The sequence below is a fragment of the Alligator mississippiensis genome, chromosome 10, assembly GCF_030867095.1.
Source record: "Alligator mississippiensis isolate rAllMis1 chromosome 10, rAllMis1, whole genome shotgun sequence".
Taxonomy (NCBI): Eukaryota; Metazoa; Chordata; order Crocodylia; family Alligatoridae; genus Alligator; species Alligator mississippiensis.
This window is the reverse complement of record NC_081833.1, coordinates 33008168-33033788: the sequence shown is the minus strand read 5'-3', so window position 1 is coordinate 33033788 and position 25621 is coordinate 33008168. Positions and strand designations below refer to the sequence as shown.

The following is a 25621-nucleotide window of genomic DNA, read 5'->3' as shown; positions in this document are numbered from 1 at the left end:
CTACAATGTGGAGAACGAGAAGAATTTTTCCAACACCTCTGTCTTGAGGAATATTTCTGCAACCAAAATGAATCCACTTTCAACAACACTTCATCCTGTGACAGCATTGAGGAAAGATTAAAACTAAAAAAATTTAAAAAAAAAATCAAATTGGACTTCACACAGTGGACAAAATTCAAACCTTGAGCTCTATATTGACTGCTTCAGGGAAAGAATGAACAATGAAATAATCAATAGGGCTGTGTGGAATTTTGAGTGTTTTGTGTCTAAGCTGTTTTGACGCATTTTGAGCTTGAAATAGCAAAATCAAAACAAAACAAAAGGCTCTGAAACAGCTTCAAAATGAAATGAGGGCACTCAAAACATTTAGAAATGTTTCGGGTTTCAAAGCAGCCTGGTGGTGGGAGGCAGGGGAGAGCCAGGGCTGTGCTCCAACTGGCTCCACCAGCCCCACAGAGTTCTACCTGCCTTCCCAGCGCTGCCCTTCTCCCGGGGGCGCAGGTCCCCAGATCTGCACACACAATGACAGGAAGCTGTCGCTCAGCCTGCGGCCAGTGGCAGCACCAGTCTTCCTGTCACTGGTCTTAAGCAGCAGTGGCAGCCTCATGTCATCCTGAGTGCAGATCTGGGGGCCCGCACCCCCAGGAGGAGTGCGGCACAACCCTCCCAGGGGTGCGGGCCCCCAGATCTGCACGTGGGATGATAACAGGCTGCTGCTGCTGGCAAGTGCACCTTGAGGTGCAGTTTTCCGGAAACCCCTGCACCTATCTCTTTGAAACTTGGCAGGCTTCTCCCCTCAGAAGGGGCTACTATCCCTGCAATTTTCATCCGAATCAGGGAAGAAATGAAAAAGTTATAGGCGTTTTCATTATTCCCCATTATAGCCTATGGGCAAAACATCAAAACAGTTTCAACGAAACGAAATGGGACAGTGCTTCAAAGTGAAACAACATGTCGAAACAAAACGCTGTCCCGGCAAAACGGAAGTCGAAATGAAATGGTGCTGTTTTGCACAGCCCTAATAATCGATAACAAACACTACCATAACAACCTCTCCCTCTCAGAAAGAAGGGCCATAGAATTTCTAAGATCTAGCCACCAAATAGTAATAAAACCAGCACATAAAAGAGGAGCTGTAGTTGTCCTTAACCATGAAGACTACATAAAAGAAGCCAACAGGCAACTCTCTGGCACCACCTACTACAAAAGAACTAGAGGAAGATCCAATCTCCCCTTTTCACCTTAACTCAGAAACACTACCACATCATTTCCATCTGAACTACAAGAAAAACTACAAAACTTGATCCCCTTGCTACCCAATCCAGGGCCCTTTTACATGCTTCCTAAAATCCGCAAACAAGGAAACCCAGGCAGACCTAAAATATCCAATCATGGAACCCTAACTGAAGAAATATCAGGTTTCATCGAATCCATCCTAAAACCTTTTGTCATCCAAAGAGCGTGTTTTGTCCAAGATGCAACAGACTTTCTATGAAAATTTAAAAACATAGACCACCTTCTCAACAATACCCGTCTAGCCACCATATACCAACATGCCACACCAGGATGGCATTCAAGCCTGCCTTGTATATCTACAAGAGCAAGATTACAATTCGGAATACAGACGTAAAGATGTTACCAAACTTATACAATTCATCCTCACGCAACAGCAATAGCACCAGCACCACTACCACCACTGCAGTTATAGGCACCAGAATGGCCCCATGATATGCCAACCTTTTTGTGGCCCACCCAGAAGAATTCCTTAAGAACTGCACCATCAAACCCATGCTATACCCAACCCTACCATATATAGATGGCATCTTCATCATTTGGACCAAACACCTGATTGATGTCCATCACAAATTCAGTAACCTCCATCACACTATCTGTTGAATACTCCAGCACCAATATCTCCTTTTTAGATACTATGATCAATTTCTGGAATGGTAAAATACAAGCCACCATATACAAGAAACCTGTGGACCAACATACATATCTACACAGAACCAGCAGTCACCCTAAACACACTGAAAAAGCTGTGATATACAGCCAAGCCCTCCGATACTACTGAATTTGCACTGAAGAGAATACCCATGATCGTCAACTTGTAGATCTTAAAAGGGCTTTTGTCCAACAAGGACACTCCTCCAGAGATGGATCGTACTTTTGAAAGAGCCACCTGAATACCATGTGAAGAATTGCTGCACTACAAAAAGAAAATCCCCATGAATCGCACACCATTAGATATGACATACCATCCTTCCTGGAACCTATGCAGAAAACCCTCAAACAATTACAACCCATATTAGAAGAAGACCCAATTCTTAAAGAGATCTTTCTAGAATTACACATCCTAGCCTTTAAACAAGCACCAAATCTCGCCAACCTCATCACCAGAAGCAAACTTCCTATGGCCTAAAGTACACTGAATGGATCCTGACCATGCTGGGACAAAAAATGTAAAACCTACCAATACATCTCCACCACTCCCACGATAACTACACCCCAACAACAAAACAATCACCATTCCTTATATCTGAACCTCCAGAAATGTAATATATCTCATCTAGTGCATTAAATGCCCAGGTGGAAAATTAGGTTCTTTGAGTAGATGCGATTACCTTTTATTAGACCAACTGAATAGTTGGAAAAAAGTTTCAGGCAAGCTTTCGGGCTCAGTCACCCTTCTTCAGGCATAGAGAGTCTGTGCTCAGACCAGCAGAGTCTCTCTATGCCTGAAGAAGGGTGACTGAGCCCGAAAGCTTGCCTGAAACTTTTTTCTAACTACTCAGTTGGTCTAATAAAAGGTAATCGCACCTACTCAAAGAACCTTGCCTGCTTATGTCCTTAGACCAACACAGCTACAACCCAAAACCCAGGTGGAAAATATGCAGGAGAAACAAAACAGCTGCGTGCCAGACTGAATGCACACCGGAAATCTATCAAAGACAAAAATGCCCTATTAATAGGACTGCGAAATGGCTGTTTTGTTTTGGTATCGGATTCATCCATTTCAGAGGATGGTGATTTGTTTTGGTGTTTTGGATCACCATTCCGTTTCTGTTCAGCTGAATCTGCTTTGGAGCTTCGATGCTGTTTTAGTGATTCGGTCATAGGCTACAGTGGGGAATCACTGAAATGCCTATAACTTTGTCATTTCCTGCCTGATTTGAATGAAAATTGCAGGAATAGTAGCCCCTTCTGAGGGCATGAAGCCTGCCAAGTTTCAAGGAGATAGGTGCAGGGGTGTCTGTGAAACTGCACCTCAAACTGTTCAAAGCAAAAGCGTGTGTGTGTGTGTGTGTGTGTGTGTGTGTCACAAGACAACCACTCTCTCTCCAGTCTCTCGGTTCTAATCCTTAAAAGGAATTTACAAAACACCTTTTGTGTGGATAAGGCTACAAACTTCACTTCATAAATCTAGATACAAAAAATCATGGACTAAATATAGACATTGGATTTATGGCACATTATAACCTGCCTGCCATCTGATAACCCCAGGTAACCTGTCTGCACTTTACCAGCCACATTATATCACCAGTTCAGCATTTTCCCTTCTCCCCCCTCCCCATCTACCTCTCACACCTGTTGTTTCCCATTTCCTCTGATCCTCACTATCAAGCATTTGCATTTTCACAGACCTGCATTTTGCATATTGGTTTCTATTCTACCTAGGAGAGCACACAAACACCACCAGACTCTCCTTATGCCTGAAGAAGTGTGTTTGTTCCTGAAAGCTTGCAAAGAACAATTTTTCCAACTATTAATTGGTCTAATAAAACATATATCTACTCACTCATTTCTCTCTTCAGTTAAGGGAATTCAGATAGTACAGAGGAGAAGACATCCAAAAAAAAAAAAGCATTGATTGTCAAGACATCCCTGTTTTTTGATTCTTATAAAGTTTTGAAAACAGCCCTCCTATTTTTATCTTTCTCATGTTGATTCCTGTCTCCCCAGTCTACTGGAATTCTCTGAGGGTGTTAGAAATCATGCAAACAAGGGGGATCCAGTGGAAAGAATATATTAAAATTTACACCAAGTCCCATCATACAAAAACTAGGGGGCACTAACTGAAATGATCAGGAGGCAGGTTTAAAACCGACAAGAAGTATACTTTTATCCAGCGTGCACTTGTGGAACTCATTGCCACATTAGTTCATAGAGGCAGATAATGTAACCAGCTTTAGAAAGGGGTTAGACAAGTGGTTTTCAAATGGTGTTCTGCGAAACCTTGGAGTTCCCCCTGTCTGGGGGGGGGGGGGGGGGGGGGGGGGGGCAGGCGTGCCACGAGATTGGGGGTAATGGCAGAGTGGGCTGAGAGGCAGTACACTAACATTGCAGAGCTGGGTCATCTGGTTCCTGGCTAGTTTACATTGCCTGTGGACCCAGTGGTTGGGGTTCTGTAGCAGAAGTGATATGAAAAAAATCTGTAGCTTTAGGACAGGGTGCATTTATTTAAATCAAGTCAATTTAAATCAGTCAGCCAAACGCCTGACTTAAATAATTGATTCTTATAATCTTTCCCATTATATATTTTTTGTTTCATTTTGTTGTTTTTTTTAAAAGGATGTTTTCAATTGGTTGATTTAAAAAAAAAAACAAAAAAAACCCAAAAAAAACCCCTAGCTGATTTACAACTACAGTGTTTAGAGTAGATTTGGTACATTTCCTAGTTACACAAACTAAAATATTTATATATAGCTTAACATATTTGGATTGTTAGAAATCCTACATTTTAGTATGCTATAAAATGGTGAAAGATATATTTCTTATTCACTAGATTAACTTCTTGTTCGTATTTGTATGAAGCTGCGTTAAGATGATAACTTGAATTAAGCACACAAGACCAGGCATTTTAAATTTACTATACAAAATGTTAATGGTTTGGATACATAATTTTTAAAAATTAAAATGGTGCACATTTACAGTTAACTTATTCAACACTAATAATAACTGTTATAGTGTTAGAAGTATGAGCTGTAGTTAGTGAATTAAACCAGTTCTTTCAGGTTAACCCTGGGAAATTTTCTAAAATGCGTAGGTGAAAGTCATGTGAGGTTAAATTCTTATTTCCTTAATTCTCTTGAAAATAGTAGTTCGTTTTGTTTTTTTCTTTTCCCTGGGCTGTTCTTTAAAATGTTACCCCCTTTCAGGTTTTTAGAATGCATGCTCCCCCTTTTTTTATTCCTAGACTGGAAGAGGAAAAACAAGCTTTCCTCTTTTTATTTCCCATTTTATTTCTCCGCTTTGAATGAACCAGTTCAAATGAAGAAAATAGCCTTTTTGTACCTACAGAAGAGGCTACTGCCAGTAAAAGTTGGTTTAGTACTTCAGCACACTCTGGCTGCAGATGCTTTGCTAGTGACTTCCACCAGTTCAGTGGTGTGATGTTTCTTTAAAACATCCTCAGCAAACATGTAGTTCTTGAAGGTTCACCTCTAGCCCTGAAAGTCATTGTGCTTGGGCATCTATTAAATCACCCATGCCATGTCGTAGCAGCATTTTCTTCTTTGTCAGTTAGACACTTCCCTTGTATTCCGAGTTAAGAATATTGACAAGAAAATGAGGTGAAGTGAGTGTTTAATCAGTCTGCTTTATTGCCTACAATTTAACTTTGCTGCTGGGTATTTCTTCTTTTAATATTTCTTGAAGTTCTTTCCAAAGTTCAACAGCATCTGCAATATAGCAGCAATCTTTCTGTAGTTCAGCCAAGACTATGGAAACAGATTTTAGTGTATTCAGCATATCTGCTACATTTCTCTTGAGTCCAGTGTTGACTGCTGTAGCTGTGATACTTCTATCCATTTTGTCATGATTTTCTTCACAGATGATCATCAGAATAGGCCAATTAAGAAGTAGCTCAAAGCAGTCAACTACTGAATTCCATTGTACATATTGGGGGAAAATTAGCTTGGCTGTCCCAGATCTTCAGTGAAACTGAAACAAACTGATTGTTGCAGAAATATTTTGCAGTTTCAACATTTTTCTTTATTCCTGGAGTACTTAAATCTTTCACTAAAAGATGCATCAAATGAGCATTGCAGCCATACGTTACAAGTTACAGGTTTACTTCATTATCTTCTAAATTTCTTCTCACTTTTGCTACATTTGCAGCATTATCTATGACAAGACTGCACAAGTGACACTTGAATTTTGCTCGTAGTTTGTTATAGCTTTGACTGCTACTTCTTTTAAATATATTTCAATATGGGTATTTCCTAATCTTTCAGTTGTTTCTGAGAAACAACCCTGTCTTCGTTGTCACACAGACGTATATTATCAGATCATTGTGTACTTTGCTTCATCCATCAAGACAACACTTCCCATCAGTGTTTTTTGCACACTGTTAAACTTCCTTCTCATATGCTGTATCCAGAAGCCTTCCAGCAATATCTGTTCTGCGGGGTGCAGTATAACATGGTTGCAGTGACTGAACAGTGTCCGTGAAATGTTTGTCCTGAACAGGATGAAAGGAAGAATTTGTTGTCAATGAACCAAGCAATCTTCTTGTCTAGCTGGACTTTTCTGGTCCTGATTATGAACTTATCCATAGTTTTAGGTGATCATAAAGACAGTATCTCTTTGGATACAGGTAGTTCACAGTCTGAGTTATGTTTAGTTGCATTACTGCTAGTGGTACCTGTGGATGATTCTGAAGCTGCAAACATTACAGGTGATGGACATTCATAATTCCTTGCATCTAGGCTGGACCCTGAAACAAGTTAAAGTCGCTCGCAGAAAAAGAGATTGTAAATGAAAGATCACTCATTCAGCAGATGTTTTTTAACCAGTGTTTAAATGTTATAATTTTTCCCAACCCAATTTTATAAGGAAAATATTCAATGAATCATAAGGTGTTTTTTTTCTATGTAAACCCTTTCTCTTATCAATATAAAACAGCTTGAAAAAAGTTACATTTTTTTTATTTTAAAATTAATACATTCCTATTAAAACTATTCTGTGTCGGATATATTTATCTAGGGCTTGTATATTTGCTTACACTGAGCAATAAAACTCGTTTCAGAAATGCAGGTGCAAGAAAAATGTATAATTGCCAAATATTCCCACAGACTGGCACTTGTATTAGATTTTCACCACAAACATTTTGAAATTCATAAGTAATCCATCCAAAATAACTGACGTTATTGCCATAATTTTTTTATTTACTAGCATTGCAGTTTATGATAGGCTATCCATAAGAATGGTTCAAAAATAGTAAGCTTTACTAGCCAATTGATCCAGAATGCTCAGGTATGTCCACATCATTATCCTCAAATTAGTTGGCTTCTGAGAAGCATTTTTGATAACGTTGCTTCATTTGGACTACCAGGCCTTTCATTTCTTTGTATAACTGTGTATGGGTGTGTCACCTTACATTCTTAAACCAATGATAGTTGATGTCAGGGGATGTATAACAGGGACTGGATCCCTCTAAACATGCCCCATTCATATACTCTTCTACTTGCCACTTTCAAAGACAGGGTATTGGGCTAGATGGACCATTGCCTTTCACCCAGTATGACACCTCTTGCTGTATTTTGCATGCCACATGCACCTTTTCCTCCCATAATCAGCCCTCTAAAACTGCAGCACATTTTAAGTGGGGAAGCTGATTTTTTCTTTGCTGGAATAGAAGTAGGAAAGAAAAGCAAGCAGATACTGATAAAATGGCCCATTTCTGCTTGAGGAAGCAAGCAGCAGGGGTGGAGTTTAGTATTAACCATCTCACAGTAGCTTTTTGCTGAAGAGCCACTTCGCTGCCGGAGGGTGAGGGAGCTGCTGCAGTGCAGTCTGTACTATTTTGATGAGACTTGTGGTATGGAAGCAGCACTTTATTATGGACTGGAACTTGTATAAAGAACTGTTTACAGTGAAGAAGTAACAATCTTATTACTGTCTTTGCAACCATCTGAGGTCTTTGTTGCTGTCCTTCCATATCAGGAAGTTCCTGCTGCGTCATGTAAACTGTCTCCTGGGATGCGACACTTCATGTTTGTGGGAGGACTTTGTCACGCAGTTGACCATGACTGGAAAATCTTTTTTATATTCTGCCTTCCAAAAACAAGGTGTGTGTCTTATTTGAGGGTGTGTGGTATGCAAAAAAAAAAAAAAAATGCTGTTTAATTAAGAAACACTTAGGAAAGACTGGGTCTAAATCATTCTGGTCCTGTAGGCCATATGTGTGTCTTGGGACCAGTCTGCAGGCCAGATCAGGCCCTGTGCCACCCCTGACTAGCCCTGTACGCTCACATCAGGCTCCGGGTCTTTGTCACTCCTGCTTAGCTCTGGGCACTTGGATTGGGCCCTGCACTGCCCCTGTCTGGTGTAATATCCCACACACCCAAACTGGGCTCTATACCAGCCCATGTGCCAAATATAGTGCATAGAGCTGTGCTGTCTGGCCTGCAGAGCTCCCTACAGGTCTAGAAATTTGACAGCCACCATTTGCCTGTCACCAAATTTTCAGATCCATGTGGGGAGTCTATGGGCTGGATGATCAAGTGCTGGGGGCCAGATTTGGCCTGTGAGCCATGGGTTGAGTACCCTTGATCTAACATAACCCACTCATCTATAGAGCATTCAGGAAAGATTCTCTAAATTGGATTAAAGTCAGTTACCAGACCGGAGAGAGCTGGAATTTGAGGGGTCAGTTGCAGGAGAGGATATTCTGAATAATTTCTGTTCTTTAAAAAAACAAACCCAAAAAAACAAAATATTTATTCCCAAGAATTCTTCTGCATAAATTTAAACAACAGTAAAGGGATAAATAAATCTGACCCATATATATATATATATAAAAGCTTTAGTCTAACTCAGGGGTTGTTAACATTTTAGGAGTGGTAGGTCACAGTAGCACACCTTTCTCCAAAGGTGGGTCATTTCACAGGCGACTGATAGAGGGGGCATCTCTGAGATTGCCCCTGACTCAGCACCACTTAGGACTGGGCAGATTTTTTGCTGCACAGGCCAGCAGCATGTTGTGGGGGGGCACTAAGCTGCAGCATGGAAGTATAGGAGTGGACATGGGGCTTTTGGTCTGCCCCAGGCCCACACACATTGTGCCTCCCCCCCTCCCCAGACTCCAAAGGCACCAGTCACCCCTGAGTCACTGCTTCCAGTTTGCTTCTGACTCAGATATTACTCTTCTTGCTGCTGCTGCTGAATTGCTACCAATGCTCCAACATGCATGTGGCCAGTGGCCAAATTGCTGTGGACTTTCTGATGAATGTGTGACTGGCCACCAAATTCAAGCCTTACAGATTGAATGAAATTACATTGTGGTTCAGACCCGAGCCATGGGTCATAGGTTGCTGACTCCTGGGCTAACTCTAGAACTCCTGTAAAACAGCCGTTTGATTGATCTACAGATACCTCTGGTTTTAGGCCTAAGGCAAGCTGTGCTGACATCTAGTCTCCTGAGGGTTTTTCAGCATCATTCTTATTTAAGTTAATCACAGGCCTCCATAATAAATTTACCGACTAGATAACTGAATGTGTGTTTATGTAATCTCCAGTCTATCTCACTTTTGCATTTCTGTCTCAGAACTTGAGGCCATCTAGAATGTTAGCCTGGCATGTTCCATACTAGTAAAGGGCTATTTTATAATTTTTTTTTCTGAAATCAAGTATTACATTATAGGAAGGGTAACGTACTTAATTTTTTTTTATTTTTTTTTTTTTTTATCACCGCACTCCTAGTTGATGCATGTTGAAATCCTACAAAGCTTTAAGGCTTCCTTCAATCACTCATTCCATTGTATCCTAAGTAACCTTGTGAACTAACCTTATAAACTGGTTGTATCGTTTTATGAAAAGTTTTGCAGGTGACCAGGTGCTCCTGGGTGTCATGCCTGCCACTTTGAAATGTACATCTGAGTATCTTCTGAATGGCACCTAGACAGGAAAATGTTTAAGGCCATCACATTTCAGGCCCCTAGCAAATGTTACGTTTAAAGTACTATTAATGTGTTAATGGAGCAGTAAATTATAATATGCCACATGTTCAAGAAATTTATAACCTAATAATAAGCTCCAAAAATTGTGAATGCAGAATATTTTTGCAGCTCAGCTAGATCATGGTTTAATTTAAAATGTCATGTTTACATGTAAGGTAATAGTGTCTGGTCAGGTCCTCCAGAATCCAAGGGTGGACTGCTCTGTCTCTGTGCAAGCAGACACTTTCTAACTGTTGCTAAACTCCTGGCATCCCGACACTTCTCCACCTCCATTTCTGTACCCAGCCTTCAAAGTTTCTTTAAGGAGCCATGTATCACCTCTTTCCTGAGAGCTAGAGTGTAACAGTCTACATGACTGCCTTGCTTGGACATAGTATGAATGTGTTGGGGAGAGGGGAAAAGCACATAACCCCAATTCTTTGTAGATGTGGTAGCACATAACCTCCCATTCTTTGCAGAGTTTGCCTTGCTGGGTGCTCGTTCCTTTACCCAGGGGGAGCTCAACTGTTGAATTTAGTTCATTTTTCATTAGCAGGGATCCTGGTTTTCTGTTTTAAAACAGCCCCTGCCAAGCAGTACTCCAGCTCCCTCTGCTTGAGAGTGCTGGCAGAGTAAAATCCCAGGATGCTTTTTCTTCTCTGGATAGCTTGCCCTGTGAAGGGGAAGTGCAGGTCACATGGAGCAACAGTTGCCCCCCTGCCAGGGGCCTCAGTGAATTCAAGCCTCTAACATATAGTTTTTGTTTCTGCACTGAAATAATACATGGAGTCTGACTCCAAGTTTGTGCATTTGGACTGCTTACAGATGATTAAAAAAACCCAAAACAAAACCAAAAAAACCCTGTACTTTATATGAAACTCTGCATGCCCCCATGCTGAGCACAGCGCATGCTCAGAAGAGGCATCATGTTAGTTTGACCTGGCTTGCTCGATGTCTATATAGATTGGGCACTTCAGTGGGGTTTTTGGGTGCTTTTATTTAATAGCTGATTGAATCGGCTTTAGATAAGTGCCAAAATGCCCCCTGAAGCACCTGATCTATACAGACACTACAGAGCCGGGTTGAACTAATGCGCTGCCTCTTCTGGGGGGGTTTGTTTCGGGGGGGGGGGGGGGGGGGTGTTCCACATCTGTCAGCAGCCTTGCTAACAAAGTGCACTTTGCACAAATTCAATTGTCAGGATGAGTAGACCTGAGTCTGAACAACTGGAATACTTGTCTGTTTGTCTGTGTAATTATTTTTTTCAACAAAAAACCCTGAAAGTCTAGTTTTGCTTGTAGGTGTTAGGTACAAGTAGTTCTTCACTTTGTCCCACAGGCAAAAAAGATAATATTCCACAATATGTGAATAAAGTTGTTACTAGTTTTTCTGCCTACAGTAAACTCATAAGAAAATTTACATTTTCTTCGCTTGAAATTTAGTTTCTTGCTTGTAAAGGCTGTAGTGAAAACTAAAATGCAGTTCTTTCCCTGAAGTGTCTATTAGGAATCCAGATACCTGTTGGGAATTCATTTGTTTTGCAGAAGAATCCATTATGGAACTGTTATCCTTTAAACCAGGGATCAGCAACCCCTGGCACACATGCTGAGCATATCACACAAGGCCATTTTGCAATGCACACCACTGCCAGCACAGGCTCTAAGCAGCTGCTGCCAGCCATGGAGTCCAGGCTTCCCAGCAGGCAGCTGGGAGGCTGCAAGCCCTGCTGCAAGCAGACTGGGCTCTGTGGACTGGCTGCAGCCGGGAGGCTGCAAACAGCTGCTCCGGCATGTCGGCACTCCGGCACCTTCCACGGTAGGCATTGTGGTTTTTTTGGCACTCTGTCCAAAAACATTGCCTACCCCAGCTTTAAACAGTCAAAAGCTTAACACGTTCCTTCCAATCTCTTAATAAATATTTAATTAAAGTAAAAGAAAGCCCTGAAGGCATAGAAACAACATTCTCTCACTTACCACATCCTTTTTATTGTTAATGCACAGTGCAAGTCAAATACTAAATCTTAACATTGTAATTAGATGTTGAAGTGATACCACTTTAACAGCACCGTTTTATTTTGACTTCCATTTTGCTGCTTCGAAGGGGCAGCGTTTAATTTTGCTGGTTTGAAACACTGCTTCGTTTTGTTTCGTCGAAACTGTTTCACTGTTTTGATGCATTTCAGTGTTTCGCCCATAGGCTATAATGGGGAAATCACAAAAATGCCTATAACTTTGTCATTTCTTTCCTGATTCGGATGAAGACAGCAGGCATGGTAGCCCCTGCAGAGGCCATGAAGCCTGCCAGGTTACAAGGAGATAGGTGCAGAGATTTCTGGAAAACTGCAGTGTCACAGAATATAGGGTCCCTCGATATTGCCGTAATACACGTAGGGCCCTGTGACTGTGCCAGCTCTGCCCTGTGGGTGTCTTCTTTTTTTACCTGTCAACATGTATTGTTGGAAAAGATAGTAGGGAGGCGCCCTTGAGCTTCAGCTCAGTCATGGTCCTAATGGACCCCATTAAACCCTGTAGGTTCTTGGACCCCTTGGTGCTCTAGGTGCTTCAAGGGGATACCCTAAGTCTTTTGGGAGATGCATGGCTCCAGCCATCCCTTATCACGCCCCATGCCTCGCAGATAGTATACTGATATCGTCCCTGTAATGAGGTCTTGGTTTCCCTCTATATATTCTATTGATGCTGGGCTCTCTATGCCCCTGTCACTGCGCCCTCACTGGTGCTGGGACCTCTACATGACACACTACTGTGCCCCAATGAGGAGGTCTCCTCCCCTACAGCCTCAGTCCAGTCCACCACTTTAAATAGCAACAGGTAAGCAGCACAGTAGCACTAGCATCTCCCTGCCAGCCCCAGCTCTGGGGCTTGGATGTGCCCAGGGCCCTGCCTCCTCCTGGTCAGTTGACATGGGTATTGGTTGTAGCTGTGTTGGTCTAAGGATATGGCAGACAAGGTTCTTTGGGTCAATCATATATTTTAGTAGACCAACTGAATAGTTGGAGAAATACATCTTAGCAAGCTTTTGGGTTGAAAACCCTTTGTCAGGCTGAGGAAGCACCTGCGGTTGGTGTGTGCACTCTTCCTGAATGGAAAGAATAATAAAGAAGCCAGAGGCTGGCATGCATGCAAGAAAGCCAGTCAATAAAAATGGAAATGCAGGTGTGAGGGAGTGAGAGAGAGGCTGGGAGGGTGACGGGGGATGTAGCTGGTAAAAGTGGAGAGGTACCTGGGGAGTCAGATGTCCGGCAGGTTGTAGTGTGTCATAATTCCACTGTCTATATTGAATTCATGAATTCTGTACCTAGGAGGTTGATGAAGTGCAGTTCGTAGGCTTGTCTCTGAAAAGTGGTTTGTAAATTCAAACAAGCACTGAACCTCACTATCCTCATCACCAGAAGCCAACTTCCTACAGCCCAAAACACAACAAGTGGATCCAGGCAATGCCATGACAAGATGTGCAAAACCTGCCAACAATATCTCCAATATGGAGATATCTTAATACATACCTCCATCAGGGCACCAAATGTCCTCATGGGAAATACATAGGAGACACCAAGCAACAGCTTTGCACCAGAATGAGCGCACACTGAAAATCTATCAAAGACTCAACTACCGGTCTCCAATCTCTTAGGCCTGATTCTCAAAGGGAAGTTACAAACCACTTTTCACAGACAAGCCCATGAACTTCACTTCATCAACCTCCTGGGTATAGAAACTCATGGACTCAATATAGACATCGGAATTTTGACACGCTACACTAGGGGTCGGCAACCCCGGTACACGAGGCCATTTTGCTTGACGTGCGGTGGCCAGCCCAGGCTCTCGGTAGCTGCTGCCAGTGACGAAGCCTGGGCTACTCTGAGCAGGGGTTGCAGCATCCCAGCTGCCTGCTGGGAGCAGCCCGGCATCCCAGCTGGCAGCAGCTCCTCAGAGTTGGGGCGGCTGCAGCCGGGAGGCTCCAAACAGCTCTGCCAGGCTCCGGCATCAGCTCCACACAGACGTGTGCAGGCGTGCCTCGGAGTGGGCAGTGAGGGCGGGGCCTGAGGCAGCGCAGCCCCAGTCTCTCCCCTGCTCCCAGTGCAGCTGCCCAGAGCTGGCTCTGAACATCTGTGCCAGGCTCATCACCTCCGTGCTGGGAGCGGGGGAGAGACCGGGGCTGCGCTGTCTCAGGCCCTGCCCCCACTGCCCGCTCCGAGGCATGCCTGCTCGCAGCGGTACAGAGCTGATGCCAGAGCTTGGCACAGCTGTTTGGAGCCTCCCAGCTGCAGCCGGCCCCAGCTCTGGGGAGCTGCTGCCAGCCGGGATGCCAGGCTGCTCCCAGCAGGCAGCTGGGACGCTCTAAGCCCTGCTTGGAGCAGCCCGGGCTCCAGCAGCTACCCAGAGCCGGGGTAGCTGCTGGCAGCCACAGAGCCTGGGCTGGGGGGACAAGTGGCAGCAGGGCTGGGGGCCAGGGGCAGTAGGGCTGGGACGCAGAAGCTTTGGGTGGAGGGCAAGAGGTACAAGCAGGGCATCCTGCCCTGTACCCCTTGCCCTCATTTCATTTTTCTGCCATGCTGGCACTCCACCTTCCGAGGTAGGCATTATGGTGTTTTTCAGCACTGGCTGAAAAACGTTGCCTACTCCTGCACTACACCCTGCCAGACATCTGACTCCCCCAGTACCTTTCCACTTTTACCTGCTTCCTCCCCCTTGCTCCCCCCACACCAGCCTGTCCCTCACCCTCTGACACCTATTTCTATTTTCACTGACTGGCTTTCTTGCCTGCATTGCATGCCAGCCTCTGGCTTCTTTACTATTCCTTCCATCCAGGAACAGTGCGCGCACACTAACTGTAGGTGCTTCCTCAGCCTGCCAAAGGGTTTTTAACCCAAAAGCTGGCAGCCCAGGTAGCTAAGCTGAGCTCACCTGGAGCCTCAACTCCACTGCAACCAGCAAGCCTCAGGCCTGTCAAAGACATGATGGATCTGGGCTTTCCGCAGCCAGGACTGTGCATGTGTGTGTGGTGATTGGAGGTTATAAGGCGCCTCCTACCCACTTTTCACCAAGGACCCTCAGTCCCGGCAGTTAGGGGGGGCTACTGCGCCACCAGCAGTCCTACCAGGCTTCCCTGACAATGGCAGAGTGAAGTTTTAGTGGTCATGCCCAGGACCTGGGGTCTCCTTGTTCCCCATAGCTGCAGCCCATACCTCCAAGTTTGTCCTGACACAGGAGCTCAGCAGGGACATGTTCTTCCCCTGCTGGCTGTTGATATAGTGAGTGCCCCCTCTAGCTCTGAGCGCGGGCCACTAAATAATTGTAAAACCCAAAGGGGGAAAAAAAAAAAGAAGGAAGTGTGGACAGAGTGAGGATGGTGACACTTGCTCCATCTGCATGTGGATCTTAAGGAACCTTAGGAGTGAGAGATTCACCTTTAAGGAACACCAGCTGCTCCACCAAACCAGGATCTAAGGAGGTGCGGTGGGGTGTCACAACATCCCCAGCAATGCTGAACACCCTCTGTGTTCCATGGTGGGGTCTAGTGCCTCTGTACCCCACCATGAAAGCCATGCCCTTGGCCCACATTGGCAGCACCTGTGGTGGAGGAGGAAACTGGCTGGTGGATGGCATGCTGGCATGGGAGAGTGGATCCCCCTCTTCCACGGCCCCCTGCCTGTGCCCTTCTGCCTCCCTGACTCTGTTCACAAGCACCTCCGTCCAGTGATCCAGGTTTTTGCTGCCACATATGCTCCCGTTCACCATTGGGTCACATGGCAACCAGCACGTGGACTGTACTGGACCGCGAAGGATCAAGCCATTTTCTGATGCTCTCCTTCAGCCATTTCACCAGTGCCTGCACCTCTGGTGACAATGGCTTGCCCCAGCCAGGAACGTCGATCCCCTGGAAGCTCTCCATTTGGCTCTGAAGTTCCCTCACTATGGGGATCACTTGGCTAAGGAGGACATTGCTACCTCTGGGGGTCTCGGTAGCCTTGAGGAAGGGCTTGAGAACCACCAAGATCTGGGACATGGTATCCCACTCAGCTCTGTTAAGGGGGCTGCAGATCCCAATCTCCCCAAGCAAAGCCATCTCATGGATGGCCTTCTGTTGGTCCACCAGCATCTCAAGCATCAGTTCCACCGAGTCTCCACATCCTGTGTGATCTTGTGCTGCGGGATGTTCGGCTCTGCCTGTTTGTCCTGCAGCATCTTGCCCCCTTTGCTCCAGTGGAAGTAGCCCACCACCTAAGCTCATTTGGAAATGAGCTTGTTGGTGGTGCTGGTGCCATCACCAGCAGTCCTGTCCTCCTTCAGGTTGTCCCTGACAGTGAGGTGGAACTTGTGTAACACATAGCAGATGCCAACAAAGTTGTCATCACGGACCGTCTTGACCATATTGGCCCCATTGTCAATGACCATGAGCCTGCAGGTGAACTCACCCTGCCCAACAAGCCACCTCTGCACCGTGCAGTTCAGGCCCCCATGATCTTGGTTGCTGTGTGGAACCCATTCATCACCTCAGCTTGAAGGAGAGCCCACCGATGGCCTGGCTGGTTGCACCAGGGCCCTGTGAGGGAGAGGTAGGTGTGATCTCCACCCTGGCTGCTCTAGATGTCCAAGCTGAAGTGTTAAGGCCACCTGCGAACCTGCCTTGTGCAGCTCCTCCTTCAAGTACTCCTTGCATGCCTCATACATGGAGGGCACCACTGCCCTGCTGAAGGTGGTGCATGCGGGCACTTTGTACAGTGGGGCCATGAGTGCCATGAGCCGCCTGAACCCTGGCTGCTCAACAAAGGAGAAGGGCTGGCTATCCAGAGCAAGCATCTCTCCAATGCTCTGAGTGGCCTCACTTGCCTTGTGAACATGCCCCCCTGTGTGCACGCCTTTCCCGCACGGTTCCAGGGTGGCCTGCCTCTGCTTCAGGGGGATGGGGGCTTTGGAGCAAGAGGAGGACTTCTTTTTGGGCACACTCCCACTGGTGCCAGGCTGTGGAGGAGCATGGGCAAGGGGGTAGTACCTGTGGAGATGCATCAGCAGCCCTGTGATGCTCATGTGTCCTTGCCCCAGCTAGTTTTGGCTCAGCAGTTCAGGCCGATAGCATATGTGGGATCATCTGCCAGCTCAAAATGATCCCAGACCACACTACCCTCTCGCTTCTGGGGTGCGGGTGTGTGTTTGGATGCTACCTTTTCCGCCTTCTCAGCAGGCAGAGGCACAGCAACAGGAGGAGCGGATTCAGCTGAGCCACTTGCCTCTACAACCTCTACCTCAACCTCCTCTGAATTGTCTTCTGAGGAAGGAGACCTGGCTGCAAGGGAAACTTGGGTGTGGAGCACAAACTGAGATGATTCTCCCTCTTTCCGCAGAATTTCCTTTGCTAGGACACTCAGATCCAGCTCTTTCTCTGGCACTGGAAACCTCAGGCTGGGAAGTGAAATGGGAGTGGAGGAGACTGTCATGCTGGTGCTGCTTGTTGTCGTGGTGGTGGTATGGGAGGTTATGGCTGGTGCTGTTGGAGGGGATGCAGACTCACGCTGTGGCAGTGTTCCCCTCTGCTTGCTGCCAGTAGAGCCAGAAGCCTCATGCCTGCTAGTTGTAGGAAAGAGGCTGCATCTCAGTTTGTGGGGGTACAACACTTACAGCTCTCCCTCTACCCTCTCTTCCCCCTGTCCCTGAAGGCTTGCCAGCTGCCTTTCCAGCACGCTTCATAGTGTGTTTGGTGTGCTGGAGAATCTGTGTGTTCTTTTGTAATGTAATACATATTTATGTAATATCTGTAGATAATTGTATGTATGTATTTATGTATAAATTGTATATTATAATATGCAATATATGCTGTGCTTCCCACCAATCAAAATAGACTAACAAAAACAAAAAGAGGATTTTAGGGGAGGAATAAATTGAAAGGAATTACTATAATAATAAAGTGTATTAGGAAAGGAAAACGTATTGGATCCCACTTGCTAGGAACAGACTAGCAAGTAGGAAGTGATAGCCTTTCTGATGCTGCTGAACTGCTGGAAGACACGGCTCGGTAACTTGACCCCAAGGCACAGAGAAAGCTCAGATCAAACAATGCTTTTTATGCTGTTTTTTTTGTCCCTCCCCCAGAGCACTGGGATTGGAAGGGATCTCAGGGAAGGATCACAGTCACTGACCAGCTACACATGTCAATATCAGAGCAGTCCTTCCCACCTCTTTCCCCTCCCTCTCCTTCGTTTCTGTTCAGCTGAAAGCAAGCCTGGCTTTGAAACTGAAAATGTTTCAAAACTTTAGAAACTTTTCAAGTGCCTTTTGTTTCATTTCAAAGCTGTTTCGAAGCGTTTCATTTCAGTTTTGCTGTTTCGAGCTCGAAATGCATTGAAACAGCTTCAAAATGAAACACCCATTGAAATTTTGCATAGCTCTAATAATTATTGCGCCATTTGTGCAATTTTGGATATTGGATATTGGCCAGTAAAATTTACAGTCATCTGAGTAGCCTGATACTCTTTGGCTGCTTGCAGGCATGGGGATTCAAAATGGCGCTTTAAACTCAGTGCGTCCCTGCACTGAACCCAGCCCAGCATCTGTATCTGTCAGGCACTTTAGTGAAGCTTTTTTGGTGCTTTTATCTAATAGCTGATTGAACTAACTATTAGATAAAAGTGCCAGAAAGCCCTGCAGAAGTGCCTGATTTATGCAGATGTTGCAGAGCCAGGTCGAAGCTGCTGCTTCTAGTAAAGCATGTTTCCTCCCCCTGCCCCCTCCCCATGCATCTGTCAATGCCTTTTAGTAATACTGTGGCATTAAACTGATCACTTTTTAAAGACAAGGTTCCTGTGACAGAATGAATAGGTTTCTTTAGATTACTATGCTTTTGTATATTGCAACTTGTTGATACCATGGACATTTCTTGCAACAAAATCGCTACTCCAGTTGTCTAGCAGCAAGTGCTTTCTTTTGTGAACTTATTCAGAATTGCTGTGGTCCCAAGGTGGTAGTGAGAGAGGATTACTTTGTGGCATTCAGAACAGTATTTATGAAATCTAGAACTGAACTGGGAAAGCATCCTGGTTTAGATACAGTTTATACCAGAAGTGCTTAGTGGCTCATTTAACTGTATGTGTGCTTAAGCTTTAACCAGTATAAAAAAAATGATCGGTGAAATGATATCATTAGCTGGTATTATTATACTGGCAAAAGTTTCTGGAGTGGATTTGGCCTTGCATTTTTGGACTTGGTAGTAGTGTGACCTCTCACCATTGCTTAGTCATAGTAAATAAAATTTTCCCCCAAAATGTAATGTGTATATGTAAATAATTTTTATACACGCACATGTGTGTATCTATGTATAGATACATGCACATATATTGTGTGTATGTGAATATAAATAGATTTGTGTATAATATATATTCATTTTATGAATTCTGTAGGTAGTTTTCACAGCCTCTGTCTATCTTTCCAGGTGAAGCTGCCAGTGTGATTCAATTTGGAAAATCAGCCAAACGATCACCTGAGTCTACTCAAATTGGACAATATGGGAACGGCTTGAAATCGTAGGTATAACAGAAGCCAGCCTTCTTGAGATCTTAGGGTTTGGGGAGTGAATGGCTTGAGAATGTCGAGCCTTATAGAATTTCTTTTACCTGAAGAAAATATTTAAAAATATACCTTTTTGAAGCCACCAATCTGTAAGGGAGTTCTAGGTAAGTTTTCATGTTACATATAGTATACCATGATCTCTTTCTATTCAAGTAATCATCAGTAGCAAAGTCTTCTTAGGCCTATGATACCACAATAGCTTGGTCTCCACTGTAGTATTTTAATGATGTGGGAACTAGAGCTTTAAAGGTTCAGAATTATTAAAAGATGCTTTGGGGCAACTTTTATTAAAATGAGGTTTTGATTTGTTCATTGCTTGCATTGTTCTGTTTCAGTTCAGAGTATGTTTTCTTGGGGCCAGTTTTTTTTTAAGTGACTAACTGTGTGACTCAATATTTTAGGTCAGCCAGAAACCTAAAATCATTACTGATGTCTTTAAAGCTTAGTCCAAACCACTACTTTGACTTCAGAGAGAAACTCTGTTGGTGAATTTGGACAATTGAATGAGGAAATAATTAGGGGTGCATTAATACATTGGTCCCAGAGGTTTTCAACCATATATTATATGTATATAATACATATCTCAGAGGTTTTCAACCTTTTTTTTAAGCAGGGTACCCCTTCTGGTCATGGGGGGGCGGAGGTGTGCTGACAGACAGCCGGACATGAAGCTGGTGGCATGGGGAGCTCGCACACTGCTGCCGCTGCCATCTATACATTTCATGTCACCGCTGGGCGCCATGTTCCCACACCCAAGTACCCCTGTTTCTCCATACCGCTGGCTTCGTGTTCGGCCGGCAGGGAGGAGGGTTTGCTGATGGCCAGATGGACACAAAGCTGGCAGCGTGGAGAAGCGGGGGTACCTGGGAAGTCAGGGTGGGACCACCACTGCCATCTATCACTCTGTGCCACCGCCGGGTGCCATGTGCTGTTTCCCTGCGCTCAAGCATCCCCGCTTCTCTGCGCTGCCAGCTTCGCCTGCGGCTAGCCGTCAGCACCCTTCCGGTGCATGGCGGTGGCACTGAATGTACAGATGGTGGTAGGGGCAGCTGCCGCATGCGAGCTCCTCTGGCTGCAGAGAAGCAGGGGTACTTAAGTGCAGATAGCGGCGCATGGCAGTAACGTGGAGTGATGGATGGGGGCAGCAGCCCTGCCCCCCATGCCGGCACCTCCCAAGTACCCCCACTTCTCTGTGCCGCTGCCGCATACCTCTTGAGGCCTTCCCAAGTACCCCCAGGGGTACGCTTATCCCCCGGTTGACAGCCCCTGCCATATCGGATCAGCATCAACATAGAAAATTGAGAGTATTGGCAATTGGCTTTTTTTGGCTGATGTGGCTGATAAATGTCCTGTGCATGTGCGCAGCCACAGTGTAGCAAACAGGTGGCCAAAAGCGCAGCTTGGCAGCATGGAGAGCAGCTGGGTCCGGCTGGTAAATCTGTTGCGAGGGAAGGGGGGGGCAGATTGAGACCCCCCCCCCCATGGTGAGGGAGGGAGTGGAGCTGGGGCTGCACTGCTGGGGTGGGGGTGGGGTGGGGTGGGGTGAGGTGAGGTGGGGGGTGGGATGGGGAGGACACAACTCCTGCCACTGCATGCACCCCAGGAGAGCAAGATGGGGTCGTGTGCCCCCAGATCAGCATGCGGGGTGAGTGCAGGCTGCTGCTGTGGGCTGGGACTTGGGGCAGTGCTGAGATCTTCCCAGCAGGGGGTTGGGTCAGGTTGCACTTGGTGCGGGTGGCGGCTGCATTAGGAGGGGGGGCTACGGCTCCTTCCCCCCCCCGTAGCCTCCCTCCCAGCACTACTGCTGCACACTGTAAGCGCAGCCCAATGTAGCCCCCCGCACCAGGTAGGACTGTCCTACTCACAGTGGCAGCCTGCCCTCACCCCATGCATGGATCTGGGGGCACATGCCCCCCATGTCCTCCTGGGGTGCATACAACAATGGGAACTGCCCACTCTGCCCCTGTGCTCCCTTGCTGAGCCACTCATGGCTCCGTCTTGCGCCCCGCCGTGGCCATGCAGCATCTGCCCCTGCCCCAGTCCCACTCCCTCCCTCACCACGGGGTCCTCAATTTCCACCCCCCCGCCCCTTCCCCCACAACAGACTTACCAGCTGGATGCTGCTCTCCAAGCTGCCTGGCTGCATATCAGCAATCAGATTGATATCGGCTGATATGGCTTGTTAAAAATTGTCCGTTGGTATTGGCCCCAAAAATTTCTATCGGTGCACCCCTAGAAATAATGAGCCCAGTTTAGATGACTGACACTCAGCCCTGACTGGCTCAGGAGCCACAGAGTCAGAGAATCATAGAGAAATAGGGCTGGCAGGGACCTTCAGAGGTCATCTGGTCCAACCCCCTGCCAGAGGTGGGATCATCCCTATCCAAACCATTTTATACAATCTATAATCTAGAACTACTGGAGTTACCTGAGGTGAGTGTTCACCAAAGAGCCACAACAGTATATACCCTTATGGTAATATTCTGTTCTGAACGTCCTCTTCATGCAATGAGTCAGGTTATTAGGATAGAAGTGATAGTAGATTTTTGATTGTGTAGCATAACTAAATCTGTTTCTTAAACCATTTTGCAATGTTTTGTTTTTGTTTCATATATATTGGTATTTCGGAATTTTTAAAAAAGTATATTGGGGGGAGAAATGAATAACTTAAGATTTATAGTAGAAAGTGCTCTGTTGTTTTTACTTTCAACACCACTGAAATATAATATACACACTAAAATCTGCTTCCAGGGGTTCCATGCGGATTGGAAAGGATTTTATCTTGTTCACAAAGAAAGATGGCACTATGACTTGTCTCTTCCTCTCACGCACGTTTCATGAGGAAGAAGGCATTGATGAGGTTTGCATATACTTTGTCATCATGAAATAAAATTATAACATTCTGTAATTTGAGTATCACTCCTGTTTGCTATTTCTCCTGAGCTTCTCAGAGGAATAGAATCTGTTTGAGATTTGAGTTGAGATTCCTCTGGTGACTTTGTTGTTGTGCCCATCCTGTCTCATCCCTACATAAACACATTTCATCTACATAAATCTATTTCTTATGAAGCATGGAAGCTTTTACTTCTAGACACCTGGCTTCCATTTGCCTCAGAATGGATATTGTGTGAAAGTTAAAGCCATTTGAAATGAGTTGTCAGATCTCTTTCCAGTTCCCTGTGCATATAAAATCATGATAGCTAATAGTGCTAATTAGCCCAGTTACTGGCAGTTTCAGGTGCTGGAGACCGAGTGAACTGTGCAGACTAAATTTCTGGATTTCCTCCAGACCTCTTAGAGGTGACTTGCTTTGTTCCGTAACTGAGAGTAGAGTACTGATATTGGAGGTAAAGAGAATAAGGAGCTTGTTTCACCACTGCCTGTACTATTCCTGTCCAGATAACTGCAAAACTTGAGTCTCTAGGATAATCAATCCAGCATAGTGACTTAGCTATCCTGTCTTACAGGAGCTGAGGGAGCTGGCTAACAGTACTTCAGGAAACTTACTTGTTTCCTGGCAATACTTCATTGAGGAAAGTGAATATTCTGATTGTTTCCTACAGAAATGTTTAAAATGTGTTATTTTGAGAAGATTCTAGTTGCTATAGAAAGATAGCTTCCAATCCTTCTGAGAGCTATATATCTTATATTCAGTTATCATCTCTTTGTGTATGAAAGAGATCATTGCTATATATAGAGAAACTGTGAGAAAGGGGTAACTTCTCCCAAACAGGTGGCTGAAGGCCAGGGCTAATGGAGCTTATCCTCCCCAAACATGGGGCAGCGGGTAGAGCCACAAGGCAGCCTGGCTGTGGGCTCTGGGTGGCTGCAGCAGGGGAGGGGAGGGGCATGCATGTAGCGGTGATGGGGAGAGTGAGGCTGGGACAGGGGCAAACACTGCACAGCCAGGGTGGGGTGCGGGACAGAGCCATGAGCAGCTTGTTTTGGGGGTTGCAAACCCCTCTCCCAGAGCCACTGCTGCTGCTTTGAGCACAGCGCAGCCCAATCCCGTCCTCCCCCCTTCTGAGCCATTGCAGCCGCCCAGCCTGCATGGGGTGAGGGTGGGCTGTCGCTACACAGATACGGGGTGCATGCCTGCTCATGCCCTCCCAGGTTGCGTGCAGCAGCAGGAGCTGCCACCCTCTCCCTGTGCCAGGTGCCCTCCAGATGACCCCCTTGTGACTCCGTCCCACACCCCGCCCCAGCTGTACAGAGCCAGCCACAGCCCGAGCCCTAGCCCGACTCTCTCCCTCACTGCCATGAGGGGAGGGCAGATCAAGGCCCCAGCGGTGAGGAAGGGAGTCGGGCACAGGCAGGAGCAGGAGCTGGGGTGAATAGGGCCCCAGCCAGGCCAGGTGGTGGGACAAGCTGAGCCCAGGAGACACGTGCTTCTCAGCCCTGGTCTGTGGGCAGGGTAGAAGCAGCTGCCACTGCACGCTGGGCTTTGCTCCCTGTTGCAGCTGCGCCATGCCCCCTGCCATCCTGGCAGTGGGACACATCTGGTGTTGTGCGGCTCTCGGGGCACCAGGGCTCAAAGCGCAGCACACGGCGGCAGCTGTCTTCACTCTGCACATGGACCGGAGGAGGCACGTGGCCCCCAGGCCTCTGCTTGTCCCACCACCCAGCCCAGCCAGCGCCTCACTCACCCCAGCCCCTGCTCCTGCCTGTGCCCTGCTCCCTCCCTCACTGCTGGGGCCTCTATCTGCCCTTGCCCCTTCCCCCACGACTTACCTGCTGGGGGAGGGGTGTCATGCACGCCCAGCTCCCCCCCAATTTTTTTTTCTCCCTCCACCTATGGTCCCACACCAAGTAATCAGTGAAAAGTTTGGAATATCTTCTGAGTCTAATCCTAACCACAGGTAATTGTTCCTTTGCCCACCTGGAACACACGTACCCGGGAGCCTATAACAGACAACATGGAGAAATTTGGAATTGAGACAGAGCTTATTTACAAGTATTCCCCCTTCAAGTCGGAGCAAGAGGTGATGGAGCAGTTTAATAAGATTCCAGGGGAAAAGGGTAAGTTTGAGCTTGTTTTGGGCATGGGGCAAGGGAATTAAAGATGAAACAGGAGAGGGAATTGGGACAGCAGGAGATAGGGCTAACCTGTTTGAGTTTTGTCCCTTGCTCAGGGACCCTGGTGATCATTTTTAATCTCAAACTAATGGATAATGGGGAGCCAGAGTTGGATGTGACTTCTGATTCCAGAGATATTCAGATGGCAGAAACATCCCCAGAAGGAACGTAAGTGTAACGGAGACACCACAGGTGCCTGAGTTATTTGTATGAGTCGCATAGAAAGGATTTACAAGTCAATGTTTCCTGTTCAGGCAAGTGAGCTAATGGGGTTTTTGTATTCTAGGGCAGGGGTTGGCCTGCAGAGCCAGGGGACTTCGGTAGTAGGAGTCTTTGGCTGTGCCATGGCTGGGCAGTGGGGAACTTTGGCTATACCACGCTGTATTTAGGCAGCAGGGAGAAGTCCTAGCGCTGACTTGCCTCAGACCTGAGCCTGGGTCATTCCACCCTGCTGCCAGAAAACATTGCCAGTCCTATTTTAGGATTAATTCAGATGGGATTTAAGAAGTTCCTTAGTTTTTTTTACTCTCTGAAATTGGTGCACTTCACAGATCATAGAAGTAATTTTTGTGCTTTGAGTGGGATAAGTAGGATAGTTCGCTTTATATGAATGTCCATAGAGTTGCTTCAAAGAATGGCTTTGGCTTGTCAGCAAACTTGGCATACATATGTTATTAGGACAGCTAGGGAAAAGAATGGAGTTCTGTGCCACAGAAAGCACATCTACGCATGCAGTTACTACACCTTAATAAACTCTGGCTCAGTTTGTGCCAGAGTCACCTGCTTCCAGGTGTAATGTCTTCACATGTGTCCTGGACACACAGAGCCAGGGTGGAGCAGCCCTGGGGGGGGGTCAGTCCTGGGCTCTGGGTGGTAGCATCAGGTGTTGGAGGGGCTGGTTTAGGGCATGAGAGTGCCCAAGTGCAGAGCCGTATGGCTGACCCCCTGAGCCTGCTGCTTGCCTGGGGATGCTTCACCTTGGCTCAAACTGCTGCAGGCCTGGTCACTGCCTTCACTGTGCTTTCTGCG

At 46.2% G+C, this 25621-nt stretch overlaps 1 protein-coding gene across 4 annotated transcripts in view; it reads left to right on the top strand.

Annotated features, from left to right (window-relative positions):
- Window positions 1-25621, top strand: part of MORC2 (MORC family CW-type zinc finger 2) — a 110435-nt gene that overhangs the window by 15852 nt on the left and 68962 nt on the right. For 3 of the 4 annotated variants that reach the window (XM_014595367.3, XM_019490986.2, XM_006262694.4), the window contains exons 5-8: window positions 19380-19470; window positions 22268-22376; window positions 24376-24535; window positions 24649-24760. In XM_014595367.3, the coding sequence (XP_014450853.1) occupies window positions 19380-19470; window positions 22268-22376; window positions 24376-24535; window positions 24649-24760 (472 nt within the window). Of the gene's footprint in view, window positions 1-7947; window positions 8073-19379; window positions 19471-22267; window positions 22377-24375; window positions 24536-24648; window positions 24761-25621 lie in introns of all 4 variants that reach the window. The other variant, XM_014595368.2, reaches the window with a different exon arrangement.